Source organism: Megachile rotundata, chromosome 2, assembly GCF_050947335.1.
Source record: "Megachile rotundata isolate GNS110a chromosome 2, iyMegRotu1, whole genome shotgun sequence".
Taxonomy (NCBI): domain Eukaryota; kingdom Metazoa; phylum Arthropoda; class Insecta; order Hymenoptera; family Megachilidae; genus Megachile; species Megachile rotundata.
In genome coordinates, this window is record NC_134984.1 from 22,781,261 (window position 1) to 22,799,924 (window position 18,664).

An 18,664-nucleotide genomic window follows, 5' to 3' on the forward strand; every position below is an offset into this window, starting at 1 on the left:
TATCCCGTGTGTTATTGTTGCGTATTATCGTCGCCGGTATAAGAGAAGCTATCGATCGTGCGAGAGATATTTTTGCTTGTATACGCGATGTAGCATAAATTTCTAATATTAAACTTAAAACTTGGTTTGTCATAACTAATAACGGTGTAACATCGCGAAAATAATTTGTCAAGAGTTCTATAAATACGCGATGCTAGTCTGAACGTTGATTTATAGTAATAATTTCGACCTTGAAAAAAGCTAAACCCTTCGAGACCGTTCGAAGACGCTTGGGCCGAAGACATTCCATGCGGTCTGCATAATAATTTAACCGGAGCATCTATTACCTTGTTACTTCGATCGTTATCAACTCCATTACGGTTCATTCGCACTTATCAACAATTGTCTTACAGTTCGAGAATGCGCTGAATTTATCTTTATAGCAGGAGCACGTTACAGCAAACTTATACAGTAATCTTTGCGCGAACGAATATTTATACACGCATCTATAAACATTCCTGTTTCGTAAGAGTAATTTGGTACTTTTTACAGGAACGATGACCGGGGTCGATAATCTTGCCTACGATGCCCCAGCGAACGAGGTAAATTGCACTATTTTAATGAAAACAGTAATGATTAAGTATTCGGTAATAAAACTAGAAAAACAACTAACACTTTTGATCGATACTTCAATGACGTTGATTGTAGCTAAACTTTAAGTGTCTATTATGCTATGCAGAAGTAGGAAATTGAACTCCTCCTACAAGTCGAAATTCAGATAATTGAATTTCAGACAAACGAGACAATGTTCTAGGAGTAATTTAAGCGCTCGGATCAGTTTGGGTGTAAGATAGACTCACCCAATTCCACCTTCCTTTAGATGCAATCTTTAATTGTTTCGAGCAAAACAATAGAGCGACAAACAACGCGAGAGTCGATTCTTGCTAATTAAAAACACCGTTTCTCCTTTTTCAGCGCCGAACGTAAATATCCTTGTATCGCTTTAATTCTTTATTAAACAGTTGTGATACTGTCTACCTTAATTATGTAATTTAAGAATGAAAATATTCCATCGATGCAAATAAAAAACCTAAAGGAACTAATAAGATTTCTAACGAATAATCAACAAATACTTCTGCACGGCGTGCATAATTTAGTGGAATTAGTACTTGTATGCATAACAGGTGATTTATTAATATCGCTAAAAATACAAAAATTACTATTAAACCGTGAAAATGGTTTTCATTCGCGCGTTTATGCAAAATTCAACGAAGTCTGATGCAAATTTCCGCGCAACTAAAAGCCAAGGGGATAGGTAAAACGCTGCAAGATATTGCAGTTGTTTATACCCACGGGATATCCGGTGAAAAGATGCCAGGTTGGCAGAACTGTTGGCTTATCAACCGCGAGATTAGGACGGACTTTGTTTGCTCGAAAAAAATCTGCGGAAAACACCTTGGAGAGCGGTGTTCTCGAGCTCGCTAACTTTTTACTCGAATCATTTTTTACGTAATCGCACTGACGGCAAAGTTTCGGAAAAAAAGTTCTCTTATAAATTATTCAATTTGTCCCTCGAATCGCGAAGATGCTCCATTATGCTCGCGTTACCGTCTCCGGTGCCGTAGTTCGTTACAGGAAAAATTGCTTTAACGAGGTAATAGGAAATTTGAAAATATGTAACTTGAAAAATTTCTAACGAATGTAACGAGGATAGCCGTGAAAGTTTTTAATCGAGTAAAAGTGCCGACTTTCCTCGAAGTTTCCGTAGATTTTCCCAGCGGCGAGTGAACAATGGGGGTATTGAAAAATCCAAAAGATAAGAAGAATCAAGGACGATGTTTGCCGAAAAAATATTCGTCGGTTGAAAGCGGTTACGGATAAAAGTCAAGCCGAATTCTTTAGCGACGTGTATTGCAGGGAGCAGGTTGAATGGCTGGCACAATACGGGTGCAACGTAAACTCGTTCCGAGCTTACGAAGCCGTCTTTTATTCAGCTCCGGGATCTCGATGCTAGTTTTCATTTAAAAGGAGCGTGCCTGTGAAAGCAGTTCACACCGTCTTCGATAGCTAGCAACCGTGGATTCTATCGGAGAACGGATGTAAAGAAATACGGGGATGAAAACGCTTTCCTTTTTCCCGCGATAAAGTCGTTGATTAAAGATTCGTTTACGCCGTTAGTTATAGTTGTTAATTATTTTCGTGGACGATTATAGTTGTTTCAGGGGAGCAGATTGTTCATTTCCGTGGTTGACGAAGGTGCGGTCGATGTGGACCGATTCGATCGAATTGCAATTTCGTCGTACGAATTGTGACGGTGTTAGGTTGTCCTAAAAGGTTCTGCTATATTTGGTTACAGTGTTAGTGCTCTACACGCGGGCGTAATTAGTTCTACCGTTATATGTCGTTCAAGTTAGCTTCGTAATCGTTCCACGGATTGGTAGATTAGAGCGCGAAGTCGAAAATTAGAAAGATCGGGAACGACGACGTCGTTCAGGGAAGAAATTCCGACTCGATGACAGGAAAGTTCCAATTTTCTCGAACGCGATTGTTCCGCAGGGTTGGCGAACAGCGTCAGGATATAGGACGAAAATTTCCAGCCGATCCACATATTTTCGAGTAACCGCCACCTCCTCCATTCTCGTCTCGAGACCAGCCTTTTTCCCATCACTCGGCCATTGTTATCGTTGCCTTCGGTATTATCAGTCGCGAACGAGACGGTTTTGCCGAGCCGTTTGTTCCGTGATGGTAGTCGTGCGCGGTTAATGCCTGCGGGCCACGATTGTGCCGCAATTACGAGGAGTAGCGGTGCGCCATCACGAAGATGTCGAAGAGAAAAATAATGGTTAGAAAGGAAGCAGGATGGGGACCAAGGGCTGGCAGGAGGACGAGCATCATCCAAATTAATGGGTAGCGGCCAAAAAAAAGATCCGTGGGAACGTACCGGCGATACTCTTCCGATTCCGAGCAAAATGGGATTAGAATCTACTATACGATACAAGGTGTATACCGTCTTCTCAGGTACGAGCTCTCGGTTAGAGTTCTAGGTTAGGTCGATTTCTACGCTCTATTCGAGTTCTTCGCGAGCTTTCTTCAGGTAGCCTACCATTCTTCCGAGATGCGCGAAATTTGATCGTTCAGAGTCGCGAACTAGGAAATGGGATATTTCGGGATTAGGAAATAGGAAATTGGGGTATTGGCAATTGGGAGATAGGAAATGCGAAATTTGTGAATTGGCCAACTTCGGTATGGGAGGATCTGGAGCAGAGCATTTGAATTCCATAATTGCGAGAAGAAGAAAATTGCAAGTAAACATCAGGTTGGTCAGAACGACATCGAAAGTTAGGAAGTATCGGTTGGAAGTTGTCCAACGAAAGCGCCGACTTATTCGCGCGCTCGTTAATTACCGTTTGAATTCGTTGGCCCGGATGATTTGCATAATGATCGTATAATGCGGCCCACGGAGCGATTCATTGTCGTCCATAGACAAATCCGCGACGCAAACCGGTACACCGTGACGCGACACGCGCCAACCGCGTTTTCCGTGCCGCGAACACCGTTGCATTCCTAACGACTCCATTCAGAAGTAACTCGATTTGTGGCCGAGCATAAAGTGAGCACGTCAAACAGCTTGTTAATCCAGATTAAATGGCGACCGAGCGGCAAGCAGCGTTTCTCGCAAAACCCGCTGCCAATTATTTTGTCGGCCGTTTCTCTCGAATCGTTCGTTCGCTACTCTCTACCGACTGTTTCCCATCCTCTGTCGTTTTCATCGACTAACGAATGCCGCAACCAGGCTTTCCCTTCTTCCGCCTCTCTTTTTCTCTCTCCGACTCTCATTTTCCATTTCCCTTTCATGTGGGACAATCGCGCGTTCGCTACTTGTTCTTTGCATTGGCGTAACTAGCTACGGCCCAGACTGGGCCTCGTTATACCGTATCGCGAATTTTCGGATACGGGAAATGGCTAATCGATAAATATCGGAATTGGCAAACTTGGGAAATTCGGGAAGTACGGAAAGTTTGGGAGTAGGTAGAAAAAAAATTGGAAATTGGGAGATGCGCAATTTGGGAAACGAGAAGTTGGAAATTTGTAAATTATGCAATTGGACAATAGGATATTTCCAAATATTTGCTAATAATCGAAATAAGTTCCTCCTGTTTCTGTATTATCTTTTTACGAACGCGAACCAAGCAGTAGAGCAAACTTTCGATTACGCCAATGGTCCTTTGAAAGAAAAATCTGACGCGGAAAAATGTAGGTATACCGGGACGCGATTCGATTGATTGGAATTTTGCGGTCGATCGTAATTAATGAACGCCATCCTGTCCCTCTTCTGCTTCTTCTGCTCCTCGCTTCTATTTATTCTGTGGCTCAGTTTTCGAGTATTTTGTTTGTCGGTTTTCCACGGATGCTGGTTTCTTGTTCGCGTGGCAGCGTGCACGCGACCGGTTCACCAAAGAGTCGATCAACGCGCTCGTTTTCGCTGAATTCAAAGGGTTTTCGATTCGCCACGTAAAGGCATTGCCGCACCGATATCTCACGGAAAATGAACCGAGCCTCGTTCGAACGTTTTTCAAGAGAATTCGGTGACTTTCCGAATGGCAGCGAAGAGGAATAGAACAACGTCGAGAGTTTTACGGTTTGAATCGTTAACTTGCCGATTGCGTTTGTTGCCTCGTTGCTCGCTTCGACGATACAGAATTCAAAAGGCACCCTTTCTGATTAATTTCGATTCGTTACTGTACAATTGCTAATGCGTAAAATGTTTACAGCGTTATTTTATTTAATTATAAAATTGCATCAAATTATTACTTACGAACTAATTTACCTCCGGTCGATTATGTTAGACTTTCGGTGTTAAATTGCTTGAAAAAAAAAAGACGAATATTTGAGCCCCAAATGGGAATATCCGTTTAAATAGGGAAATTAGCCATCGGCGCATAAGGATCGGAAAAAGCGTGACTCGTGGCAACGATTCGCGGTACGCGTATCGTGGCGAGCAAAAAGGTGGGCAAGAAGAGCCGCTCGGTACATCTGGCTGGCGAGCGAACATCCCCCGGGAGTATTAATTACGATGCCACCCTCGCGAAGTTTCGATTCGTGCTTACAAAGTCGGAACAAAAGGAGAAAAGGATCGGATGGGAAGAAATTTAGGCGACAAACGTCAGTCGGTCGATGCTGCGATGAGAAAAAAAGAAAAGAGGAAGGAAAAAGCGGCTCTGTTTCTTTCTCCGCGGCGAGAAATCCTTGCAGGACGGGCAAACGTGACGGCATAAAAGAACGCACGAATATCGAACGTGACGGAAACGCGTACAAAGCTCTTTTGAGGCTCGTTTTCATTTCGAACCGAGCGAGTCGTTGAGTGCGGCCGAAAGAGCGGCGAAACGAGCGACGAGAAGAGCGGAACCGGAGGAAAACGGAGAGTGGAGAAGTGCAGAAATGTATTCCATTACACCAGCCGTGTAAGAATATCGCCGCCATGACGGTTCTCTCGCCAGAACCGCTCGCCACTCGACGATCGTCGCGACTTCGACCAACAAATATTTTACCCGCCACGGTTTTCCTCGTTTCCTTCCATGGTCTTATCTGTTACCGGCGAAAGAAAAAAACGAACACACCGTGTCGCTATCGATTAATTAAAACTCTAGGTGGAGGGGAACAAACGTTCTGTTGCAAGTTGTTCTCTTCTTTCCTTCCTTTTTGGTAAACGTAATGAGGGTGGGACGCTTTTACCGGTGACTGAGATAATGAACCGCCTGTTTGTTGTGCAGTTGTCTTTGGAAAAAGCTGCGACGAATTTTTTCTAGACTGCCGGAATGGAAGGGCGCTTTTTAGGTAGGGGTGAAGAGGTTGTTTGCTCGAGGATTCTGAATTTTTAAATTTCCCGAGTTTTCGGTATCTATATTATCGAGTTATCCGATCCTCGAATTGCAGGATTTCTTTCAAAGTATCGATTCACTCGACTCTGCAAATTGCAAACCACGATTGCTTGTATGTTTCCAAAAAATGTACTGAAATGTTTGCAAGTCACTGGCGTAGAATAAGTTTAAAAACGAGCGTCTACTTTTTATTCGTACAATCGATAGTGCTCCATTTCAAAAATACACAAGATGAACTATATTATCTCTTGGAATAAAAAATGTGAAATATTTGAAATGTTATGTTCGATATAGAACACATCGACCTCGTTTCGTGAAACCTATTAATCATGATTCAACTGGATACCCAATACTTAAGTCGAAATAGAAAAGAAAACGCTTTTTTAGTTTATTATTCATTTAGCAGTAAAGATCAGATTATACAGAACAATGCATAAATTGTTCACACATATCGATAACGGTGTATCGCGTGTAGACTTACCGTACAATTAAATCAGAAGAGCGAAATAATATTATTCTCTTGAACGTAGGGGACGCGCCACTTAACGCGTGCGTGCCCCTGAAACTTATTGCGTAGGTGTTAATAAATTTAATAGGAAATTATTGAAAACTTCCTCTAAACATCGAGGATAGGCCACCCACATATGGAGGACCGTGACACGCGACATTAATTCATTATAATACTAGATGAACTTTCGCCATCGTTGTCCAGTCATTTTTTAAACAGACTTTCAAATAATCTGTATTAAAATTCTTCAAAATACTTGAAGTATATTTTCAATTTACTCGAGACAGATACTTAGTTTTATAAGTGCAATAAATTTTAATATACAGGATATTTTGGTATCATAATGTTGCACAGAAGGGACGTGCGTAATATTACTCGAAAGAAGTAGGTAAGCTGTTGCAGTCTGCGAAAAAGCATGGCTGGTGACGGTCCCCCGAAAACGGAAGCCATGGATCTTTATTAAATCCACGAAATTTATGTCGAGATGGTCGCGTGTCCCGGTTGGTTCGCTCGAAAGGGTATTTATCCCCGTCCGCTTTTCAAGCACGCACGATTCACGTTTGCGTTGGGCAAACGAATCTGGACACACGCCGAACCTATTGTGAAACGGGTGCACGCCGATGCGCCTCGTATATTGCGTTTTTTTCTTCGAGCACACGTTAATGTCCGTCCGTTGATCAAACAAATCGCTCACGAATGTCCGTTTAATGAACGCGACATTCGATTCATCGCCTTCGGCCAACTCACTGTTTAGATTTCCCCTATTCCAGGGCTTATGAGAGCTCTGGACACTCGGTTGCTATGGACGGTTCCTTTCGAGTAGGGGAGGGTAATTACTTCCGTTTTCGCGCGAAGCGAATTTTTTCACTTACGATTCTCGCATTTGGAAAATTTCAAATTCTCAGAATTAGAAATTTAGATATCTCCATGTTATTTATATATTCGCGAGTCCCAGCGAGTCGAAATTATTTTTAGCGATAGGAAGAATGATAATTCCGGCGTCGCAATTAAAGTCTTCCTACATTTGGGCCAACTTCCTGCGGCGGATACGCAGCAGTAATTTATCCCCTCGTGTTTTCTCAAATATCCACTTCCCGGGTTGACGCCCACGCGGTTATGATCGCATTTTTAGAGGAAGATTTCATCTGATAATACGTTACCAAGGTTCAGGGGTCACGGAATATACATTTAAATAGCTGCTCTTACCTTATGAACGTTTTCACCGTGGTTTTATTAAAAAATTCCCCTTTATCCGGGCTGTTACGACTCCTTGTCGCTACTTACAGAATTAGTTAACGCGATTACGAGCTGCGGACAGCGTTACTACTTGATTTTTAATTTAAAAGTAAACGCGTTAAAAGAAATTTCCTTTCGGCGACAATTAAAGGAATCTGGAAGTCGCATAATCCTCGGAATGAGCAATATTATCGGAATGATTTATTCGGAACTTTTCGAGTCCGCATACTTGGGTTATTACCGTCATAAATTCGAAACACGTCCTCGAAGGTTGATACCGGGCCTGACCTACCTCGTCTTGAAATATGAGAAAGTTTCGCGGGCGTCTGGAAATCCCTCTAAAATATTCTCTCCGCTTTTTTAACGTTTTACTCGGGACATCGTGTAACCAGTGTCATTCCGTGACCCTTATCGCTCACCTTTCGTTCAAGCATCGAACTCTGGCTGAAATCGAACAGAGAGCAACGAGGAGGTTCGTTAATGGAACGCCGGAAGACAAATGCGTTTCTCGATACGGAGCATTAAGAAACTCGTTACACAAGCAAACTAGAAAATAGTGTACTACACAGCTGGAACTCCGGTATCGGTTTCATTCGATCGGGGAGTTGCACGATAGGTATATCTATTTAGCTCGGCTCGCGGTTGTTCGTTTTACTGCGGTCAAAAGTCGAGAAAAGCAATTTACGCAACAACGATATCCGTATCGTTCGATTTTACTCGGGTTTTAAATCCTCTGCCACGCTGCCTGTTGTGCAATTATTGTAAAACGATTTTAACGTTGTAAATGACTCTCTTGTTACTTATGCTCTTACACTTAGGTGTTATCTAGAAGATATATTTTTCCTTTTAATAGTAACGAATAAAATTTAGACCGAAGCTAGACACACTTTATGTAGAGAGAAGCATATTTTTTGGCGAATAATTAATTCGAGCAGAGGTCGTAGAAATGAAAGTCTGCTAAATGTATCGGTTTGCCCTAACTGGAGTCACGCGATTAAAGCAAGTAATGCGAAACAACGTAGGATAACAGAGAGTTGTTCTTATCTAGGCAATTAACGCGAATTAATGAGTGTTATCAGATGGCAGGACCGAGCGGTTTTTTCGCTTCTTGACCGAAGCAACAGCTAGTAGGGGTGTTTAACAGTGTGTCGGTGTTAGGTGGGGTAGAAGGGTAGTCTGGGGTGTGCGAGAGGCGAACAGAGACCGAAGAGAGGAGGAGAGAGACGCGGCGAGAGGCAGTAGGGGGATGAAAAGGTGGGAGAAACAGAGGAGGCAGAGAGAAAGAGAGAGAAAGAGAGGAAAGGTGGGAGACGAGAGGGAAAGAGAAAGATGGAAGGTGTCTGTCGTAGCAGAGTAGCGGTAGTAGTAGCATATACGGCGTTTTAACTCGCGAGGAAAACTCTGAGAGCACGAGCTCGCGATCCTCAGTCGCGTGTGACACGCGGCCTTAGTCGCTTCGGACCAGTTACCATCCGGATCGTGCTCGGTTACGATCTAAATCGTTTTTCCATCGAATCGTGTTTCGATCGCTCCTGACACAGCGACGCGAAAGTGCTGCTCGATCCTCTGATCGATGGACGCGCGGTGTCTCGTGCCACTTCGACTTGCTGAATCTCGTGAATTTTCGGTATAAGTCTTGATTGGAGTGACCATTCTTCTCGAAATCTGTACAGTACTGATTTTTCAACTTTTACACCGACTATCAATTTACAGAGGGAACTTCCTTCGCTTGTATTTATCTTTGAAAGAAATGCGAGATAAGTTTTTGATACTTAAAATTAACATTCAAGTTACAAGGTTAGTTAAGCAGTGGTTGAAAAATTCGTATAATCAATGTTTCTGTACCGAATTCGTCGTAAGAATGAATGGTCATTCTAGTCTCGATAATCGATAGGAGAGTAATAAAATTTAATGTGTATTAATGGTGGAAAGTCCTTTAAAATACATGTATAAGTAATTGTACCAGATCGTGTCGAATTAGTGGTGGAAAGTTCATTGAAATTACTATGTTTGTAGTGGTATCAGTTCGTGCTGTAATAATGATTGCAAATTAATACAAATCGATGTGGATATTAAGCAATAATAAAATAGTGGTAAATCGTTCATTTAAATTCGTAATGGTAGTTCGTGACTAATAGTGTCAACGCTATAAAAAGTTAATTAAAATCTGTATCGAAGTTCGAATTGAAATAGTGGAATAGTGGAAATAGATTAATTAAACTCAGTATGCCTACTGGTACCATTTATTCTGAAATAATCGATAGGGAAAAATTAATAGAAAGAACAGCTCGCATCGAAATAATGGAAGAAATGATAAAAGAATCGGGTTTCGATGCACACCGAATAACCGTGAAAAGATGCGAGGTGTCGCGTTAGAAAACGACAGTCTCCAAATCGTTCTACTTCCGATAAAAAGTTTTACCGAGCAGTTCGAATTAGCGTGAAAAGCGACAGTATAAATTGAGATCGGTCGCGCGGATTATTCCGAAGAAAAATTCGAGCCGAATTATAAATTTCCGTGAAATTATAAATCCTTCCTCGTGAATATTTCATCCGAGGCAAGGTGAAACAGTAGGTGGTTGCTCGCCCGGAAAATATCCTGCTCCTGAAGGATTTACAAGCGATGCCACTCGATAGGAGAGAAAAAAGTTTCCCCAGCAGCAGTTTTCGTTTGGTGTTTTTCAGGCTCGCTTTGTCCGAGTAAAAAGCGTGGCACGCGAGTAAGACGCGCTGTATCGGAAACGGATGGAGCTTGCTACCAGTAACTTTGACAAATGACGGACCATCGATAAAGCAAGCTTTTCTTGCTCGAGAGAACCGACCAACTTATCACTGCAAATCTAATAATAAAACTTTATTTAGCGTTTCCAAATAAAACAGTAGTTTTTTAAAAAGGTAAATGGTCGGAGATGTATCTGACTTGTTTGAAATTGTGATCGTAAATCCCGTATCGTTTCAATGATAAAACTGAATCGAACTATTGACTTTGAAAAGATGCTGCAACGAAGCAGAAATCGATGAAAAAGTTTTTTTTATAAGGCACTTAATGATACGAAGTTGATCGTCAAATTTTATGAGATAAATAAAAAGATGCTATAAAGATGAATAGGGTTTTTCCGGGAAATTCGATGTAGCAAGTGATCGACAACTGTTGTATAGATAATGGTAGCAAATGAAATAATGGTGCACAATTACATTGGGACGTGATCCGAGCAATATTGTAATTAGATTGTTTGCGCTAAAGTTACAATTTTGTTCGTATCAGGGATCAATGTGTACCGCTAGTTCGTAATAATGGTAGAATAGTCGAAATAATTGAACGGTAGAGAACGAATTAAAATCGATATTGGAGGATGTTCGAAATACCGGTGCAAGATCAATTAAAATCATATAACGAAATTTATGATAGGATACGCGATAACAGAATGAACAAAGTAATAATAAAAGATAATTAAAAATAACGAAATAGAATTAATTAAAATCGACATGCAACGATACGCGGTGAAATAATATATAAAAAGTTTCGATCGAAAATTGAGTAAAATCAATCTACGCGAACGCAGATAATGGTACCAGTACGCATCGAAATAACGGGACTTTCACAAAAGGTTAGAATTCGAATTATAGAGTAACAATGACGAAGAGTTTGTTCGCGATTAGTCTCAGCTTCACGGACAAAGAAGCGTGACCAACGAACGGAAGTTCCGTTTTCGATAGAACACGCGATCGCTTTCTCTCGCGATGAGAAACAACGGAAACAAGCTCGTTGAACGAGACGCGCTCGATGGACTTTTGACCGTCGCGACGAAGAAGCCTTCTTTTGGGACCATTTAGAAAATTTTGTCGTTTCTTCGCGAGAACAGGAAGGACTGATTGGCAGTCGAAGAGGAAGCGGAAGCAGCATGTCGCGATCGATAGCCGATGCGTGAGAAGCTTCAAGTTCTTGATCGATACCGAAGAGAAAAACCGAGCGAGCATCATGCGGGATAAATTTGCATTCGGTGTAAGTGCTCTGGACGTTATTTCGATTCTCCGTTTAGTTCGGAAGGGAAACGTGGTACCGATACCAGAGAAGTTTTGTCCGAAACACGTCCGATAATCCAACCGGAGAATTAGTTATAAGCGTGGAATGAGAGATTCAGGGATTTTCCGTAAATAATATTTCTTATCTTATTTACGGTATCGAGGAAACCTTCAGTTACGTCTAACTTACAATTTAATTCTTTATCGAAGAATTACTTACAAATCTAGGTTGGCTGTGTCATGCAAAAGAGCAGAAATTCGTGTCTTTTAAAAAATTACTGAGACGTTTCTTGAATCGTATTTTAAGTCTTCGTCTGCGAAGTTCTAATAAATATTCAAAGAAGAAGGAGAAGAATTATGAACGGTATACATTAACCAGTAGAGCGTAACAATTATTCGATAAATGTTACAAATGTCGGAACTATTGCTCATCATTGAATTTTATCGTTTCAATGTGATCATCGAAGATACGAAGATAAACCGAGATATTAAACCGGAAACTAGGAACGTTATGTTTAGAGTTGTTTGTTTGCCATCCATCAGGGAATTTCCAATAATTAATTGCCTAAAGTGCATGTGCAATTCTAACCTGCGTTATAACCTATTTGCAAACGATCGTAAGCATACATTACTCAGGTATAAATTAATGATTTTTTCGCCGACAATTAATTTCGATAGTACGCTGGCATAATATAATATCAAACACTGCCATTCTCAGCGTTCCTTCGTATAAAAAATAATATGCTATAAAATATTATTAAAAAGTTAGTAAAATTCTTCCCGATCTTTCCTTAATTATAACAAGTTCAAAAGTCCGATTGCTCGGCAGAATTACGAAACGGTACAATAATAGAAGGAAAAACATTAAAGTTGTGGTAGTAGAAGTTTAGATAGGTGTGCCAGCGTCGAGTTAAAGTAATTACTGTGAATAAGCGTTGATTACCGTAAGATTAATCTCGACAATTGGATCATGAAGGTATCATTTGAATAATGTGATTTACAGTCGGCGGTGCCGGATATGCACGAGACCCTGTCTAGTTTTCCGGAACAGTTCGGAGACGGGCCGAGGAAACCGGAAATAAAGCCGGATGCGCCAAAGGAATCGGACAGGTCGACGGATAACCCGAAGTGTGGATGGTTATGGTTCAGGCCCATCTCCTTGCAAAGATTCCGAACCGCGAAATGGGCGTTATTCTGGCTCTGTTGGACAGGTGCAATACAAGGTACGCGATATAAATTTGATTCAGTGACTCGTTCGAAACGAGAACCATTTATTCTCGGACCAATTCAAACCGTGAGTGATGGAACGTGAAACGAGATTTCGCGAGTTTGCTTAGATATCGATACTCGCCAATGTTTCGAAATATTGCTTTTTTTTCAAATAAACCAGACAAATTTGAATCTCCAACGATCCGCGAAATTTTTTATTACCTCGGAAGAACGGAATTTTAATCGGCTCGTTAGTTAAAGAAAAATTCATAGCTGCGGAACGTACCGAAAGGTGTTAGTCGATGCGAACGCAACGCGTTGACGATAAAAAATGAAATTGTCACGGGATGGACAGAAAAATTAGATCGTACAATAATCATAAACGAAAAATGCATGGTTGACGAACGTATCGAAAGCGTCGTTTGGACTCGGAACGTTTTACCGCCACATCCGCGAAACAGCGTTCGGTATCCGTGATCGCGAGAACAAATCCGCGTTGATTTTTCGCCATAATCCAACGGTATTTCTCTGTCCGTGTCTTTCTCTATCGGCAAGCGTATGCTGATTGACTCGATATCGCCGTTTGGCGTTACTAATAGCCGTGCATTCGAATGCAATTTCGAAGCTTTCACGGGGAGCGAAGGGATGGTAGGGCGAGTGGAGGGTGACTGACGATAACCGGAAATCGAGTTTTCCGGGCCGGTGGCAGGAGGTTGACGCACGCTCGAGGGTGGTGAACGTCGGCTGAAAGGAGACGAACGAACGTTCGTGTAGGAAAGGAAGCTCGTCGACGAGCTAGGGCGATGGTTACAGAGAAGGTGAAGCCGAAGAGGAGGGAGGAGGTCGAAGAAAAGGGCGAACAGCGTGTACTTAGTTTAAACAAGTTTGTTCGTCCCCCTTCTTTGGCGGGGGACGCGACAAAAGAAATCGTCCTGTGGAGGTCCGTGCCTTCTCTGCGGCCAACGGGATCGAACAAATTGCCGGACAATAGGGAGCCCGCAATCGTCTGTATAAGTCGAGAATAAGTTCGCCGAGCCTAAGTGCACGCACGTACGCGAGCATTGCGATACCGGTGCTCGCGCAGCTGGAGAAACAAATTGCCCGACGCTCAGCGGGCTGGCTTTAATTAAAATACTTCTATTAACGGGACAATGGGATACGAAGGTGGTTCATTTTCCGGGGAGACGGGAAGCGGATATGACGATACTCGACGCTTAACCTGCTGTACTTTTACGCTCAAATTTTACTCCTCGTAGCTATTCTGCTGATAAACCAAGGATCGCGAGTGTTGCATTTTTAACGCTAGATTTACGGATGTTGATTATATACCTATTTTTACTGAAGTGAGCCAATTTGACTCGTACAAGAAAAAACCGTGAAAATAGGTATATCGCATTCGATAATGCGAAATGAAGAGGTTTGCGGAGAAGAGGAATGAACGTTTACATATATTTTATTACTTAACTAAAGACCAACGTATGTTTTTAAAAAGTAATATTGAAGTTTTATATATATAGTGATCAAATTTTTGAATCAAATTGGCTCGGTCCGTAAATCTAGTGTTAATATTGATACGTAATATAGTACACATTGGTGCAACATCAGTTGTGTTCAATTCAGGCGTATTCGTTTATAATTTTGAGGGATGAAATATACGGACTCGACAGTTTTCGAATAACCAAATTTCAAACTTCATTTATACATAAGTTGCGAAAGTATTTTGGTATAAATATATTTCATTATGATCGACGAAGCAATCGGTCGAAGTCTATTCCCGAATCTAGTTCAAATCCCCTATTATCTGCAATTATTTTCGGTTACTCTCATAGAACCACGAACACTCGGAATCGTACGTTCGCTCCATTGATTTGTTAGCGGTTTCGAAATAGCTAGTTCGATCGATACCCGAGATATTTTAATAATATCCTCGATCCGTGTCCTCGTTCTCAGACAGGAATAACGACGTCGGTACACAGGATGAAAGCTATCCTCTCCCGGTTGATCCTCTGTGTGCACATGTGTACGTACGTATTTGGCAAAGCAAATCCGCGTGCCGCGTGTAAATGAATCAAAAAGGGTAAACTAATTGAATTACGTCTCCCCTCTGCGACCGATGTCCGTTCACCCTCCAAGAAATCGTTCTCTCGTACGTAAATCTATTAAACGCTTCTTTCTCACGAATATACAGCGCTAATCGAGCCCTCAACCCCTCGATCGAACAACTTCGGGCTCGTTCGTATAATCGAAGCTGCAAACAAAACCGTGGACAGGGCGTTGAATTACAAACGGACGACACACACGGTGGATCCATCGTATCAACTGACAAAAGCATTCATCTGTCTTTGATAAAAATGAATTTTGTTCGAGAGACTCTAGTGGGACGCCATCGCGTGTACCCTAAATCACCGTACTACCAATACGAACACTGTTGCTTTTTTCTCATACTTCAGACTTTCGGATGACTTTTTGTGCGTATGAAATTTCGAGATCTGAAAATGTGGGAACTGAAGGATTTGGAGATCTGTGGATTTAAAAATGTAGGGGTTTGGGAATTTTGCGAATATGCTACATCCATTCTTAACATTTACGTTCTGCTACACTATTCGTATTAGACCTTCGGTATTTATCTTCCATACTTATTATGTCGCATACATATTCATTAATATCTCGTCTAACCGGCTGATCGGTTCTAAGAAATTCATTGCATAATCACTATATTACTCTATCGTGTCATTACGTTCATAAGAAGATACATTTCTGCAGAATCTTCGTGTACTTCAACTTAGTTACATTTAATAATATATGCATGTATTTCAATATTTTATACATTCTTTTCGCAATAATATTTTCATGACACGATGTTACGACAAAGAGTTGAGAATGTGTCGCAGCAGAAATTGCATTATTTTTTTCAGGAATGGTGGTGAACGGTTTTGTAAACGTCGTTATCACCACGATAGAAAGGAGATTTGGTCTGAGGTCGTCGCAAACTGGCCTGATAGCGGGTGGATACGATATAGCAAGTTTTCTAATTCTTGTTCCAGTCAGTTACCTAGGTGGACGTTCGAAAGCATCAAAGCCAAGGTATTATACGTACAAACACTTTCCCAGTTTTCGTCAGATGATCTTAGAGATTATGAACTCATAAGCTTCGTATAGCTGTAATATCGTCTAATCTTTTAAACTATAGCCGTAATATATTATGCAAAATAAAAAAGAAATAAAAAATTGTTCGCTATCTGTGAATGAATTTCGTTGCAAATATTTATATAACTTATGCATAACTTTCAGAAGTTATTACTGTATTATAACTGACGCGTTATAAATGGGACAGATATTCCGCAATTTGAGAGCAGAATTTATTTAAAACTTTCGTACAAATAGTACCAATATATCCCAACACCGATAACCAAAAATAATTTATGTAAATGTGTAATAGTTCCTAATAATATTCGAGCAGGAATAGATGTAAAAAGTTCTTAAAATATAGACTCGTAAATGGTTTGTTGTAAGGTTACATAAAAAACATGAAATAACAAGGAGCTTATTACATTATAATGAAACATATGTGGGTATACGGATATATACGTACGTATGTTCGTGTACAAGCCATTGTCCTGCCTATTAATATTAATACTGATATCAGTTGAACCCGGCAGTTCTCATAAATATTAATTTTAACGTCAGCCGGGCTGACAGTGTCGACGTTAATCTCCATTTTGTTCTTTTACCTCGACACTTTCTACCCTCGCTCCTGTTACTCGACACAATTCGATCCCTAATCGATAAGCGATGACACTTGGAAGGATCGATATTACTCTTTGTTTATCTTGACGCTAATCTTCTGAGAATAGGAAGTTGAAAGGGTCGATTGTAACAATGAATCATCGTATTATTAACATGTTTGCACGATAGATTAGATATGTAAATGAAACGATCCAACTTTCAGATAATGCAATTCTCCAAATCCCCAAATTCCTGAAATTTTTGAACCTCCAATTGTTAAATAAAATCTCCAATTCCTAAAGTTCCTAAATATCTTTACTCGCAAATTTTTTAAGAAAGCTTAAATACCATAAATTTATTTGTTCCTCAGGTACATAGGTATAGGAGTTCTAGTCTTAGGCATAGGAAGCCTACTGTTCGCGTCTCCCCATTATATTGCCGGACCATACAGAGGTGGTCAACAATCGGAAAACATGTGTCAGAGGGTGAACGACACATCCTCTCGTGCGGTAGGTTATTCAAATAATTATTAATTTAATTATTAAATCATTCTACATTTGTTCTCGTTGTTCAGATATCTTGTAACGGATCCATGGGCCAAGCAGATCAAGAGCCTTACAGCGGATTGTACTTAATTATCTTTTTGATGGCTCAACTTCTTCATGGTGCGGGTTCTGCTCCTTTTTATACGCTCGGTGTCACGTACATAGACGAGAATGTTTCGAAAAAGATGTCCTCCGTGTATGTAGGTAAGTCACATTGCCATCATTTATTTAAATTATTGAAATAAGAAATCTGAAATTTTAAATAAGCACCTGTTTCTCTTTGTCTAGGCATTTTTTACACGATGGCCATAATAGGACCCGCGCTAGGTTACGTGATCGGAGGTGAACTGTTGAAGCTGTACACGGATTTCCTCACCGTGGATCCTTCCGAGTGAGTACGAATCCTTCTTTCCATGTACACACAGTCGAGAACAAGCCTTTCTCTAGGAAAAATTTGGAAGAGTAAAAATTTGATCACTTTGCGATTCGAGGATCTAGGGGTCTAAAAATCTAGGTATTTAGGGATGCAGAAATTTCGGGGTATAGGAATTTGTGGAACAAAGAAATTTGGAACTTAGTAATTTAGAAACCTTGGAACGTTGACGAAGGACAATCTTCCACCTTTAGCTGCATAACAGCTCAAAATGTAATGTTGATTACATTCAATCTTTAACGTCTAAAAGAGAACCGTTTCTTAGAAGATTCAACGGATTGAAACAAATTAATTGGTACTACGACGCGCAACGATGAAGAGGAAAAAAGAGCATCGAAACGGGTATCCTCATTATCGTTTAAAGGACAAGAAGCCAGTAATTAAACGTCGCAAACACGTCTAACGATGTTTCGTCGTCGTTCCGGAAAGCGTTCCTTTCAAGGCTGTGAAACGGCAGAAATAGATTATAAAAATTCGATACACACCGTGTCTCGTGTTCTTTGCAGTCTTTAAAACGGACCATGAAAATCTCCGTCATCCTTTTATCAAATTTTCTATTCATCGACCTCTTCTTTATTTTACGATTAATTTAAGAATTAGACATTTTATCAGAAAATATTGGCAACCGCTCCACGTCTTTCGATTTAAAGTATCTCGCAAACTATTTACCTTCTTAATATCAAGCCTAGGTACTTTTTTAGGTCAAACATTTTATTTATATCTTTCGAGATATTTGAGCGCCCTCGAGTAAATCACACACCTTCTATATTCATTTCCCATTTGATTAAGACAGCTTGATCACGAATATAACCTAGTTACCTTTTCATGATTTTTTCCACGATACCAAGAATTTATAGAAGTTTATTTCTAGAAATAAACTGTCTCTCAGAATCTCGTGTAAATATTTATACATTGTATCTGATTCTGACGTGTCGTCCAGGTTGCATGAGTAAATTATCCGGACAAAGGTTAAAACGTGATGACATCGGCAAAGCAGCGAGGATCAGGAACGGGATAGTTGTATTCGCATACCAGCGTCGGTCGATTGTTCCACAGGACAGGCAGGTTTTCCGGGTGTACCTGTAGCACGATCGCAGGCGTATTTGTCCGACAGATCGGTGCAAAC

General features: G+C 40.8%; 2 protein-coding genes across 13 annotated transcripts in view; one reads left to right on the forward strand and one right to left on the reverse strand.

Moving 5' to 3' along the window:
- LOC100880245 (dystrotelin) overlaps positions 1 to 18,664 on the reverse strand; it is a 40,085-nt gene that overhangs the window by 15,031 nt on the left and 6,390 nt on the right. The gene's annotated exons all lie outside the window — the stretch shown is intronic.
- Oatp26F (Organic anion transporting polypeptide 26F) overlaps positions 1 to 18,664 on the forward strand; it is a 29,697-nt gene that overhangs the window by 2,525 nt on the left and 8,508 nt on the right. For 3 of the 12 annotated variants that reach the window (XM_076540597.1, XM_076540600.1, XM_076540601.1), the window contains 6 exons: positions 532 to 581; positions 12,629 to 12,848; positions 15,750 to 15,918; positions 16,931 to 17,069; positions 17,135 to 17,309; positions 17,394 to 17,496. In XM_076540597.1, the coding sequence (XP_076396712.1) occupies positions 532 to 581; positions 12,629 to 12,848; positions 15,750 to 15,918; positions 16,931 to 17,069; positions 17,135 to 17,309; positions 17,394 to 17,496 (856 nt within the window). Of the gene's footprint in view, positions 1 to 531; positions 582 to 9,006; positions 9,230 to 9,262; positions 9,696 to 9,736; positions 11,606 to 12,628; positions 12,849 to 15,749; positions 15,919 to 16,930; positions 17,070 to 17,134; positions 17,310 to 17,393; positions 17,497 to 18,664 lie in introns of those variants that run through there. The other 9 variants (XM_076540616.1, XM_076540605.1, XM_076540611.1 and 6 more) reach the window with 9 other exon arrangements.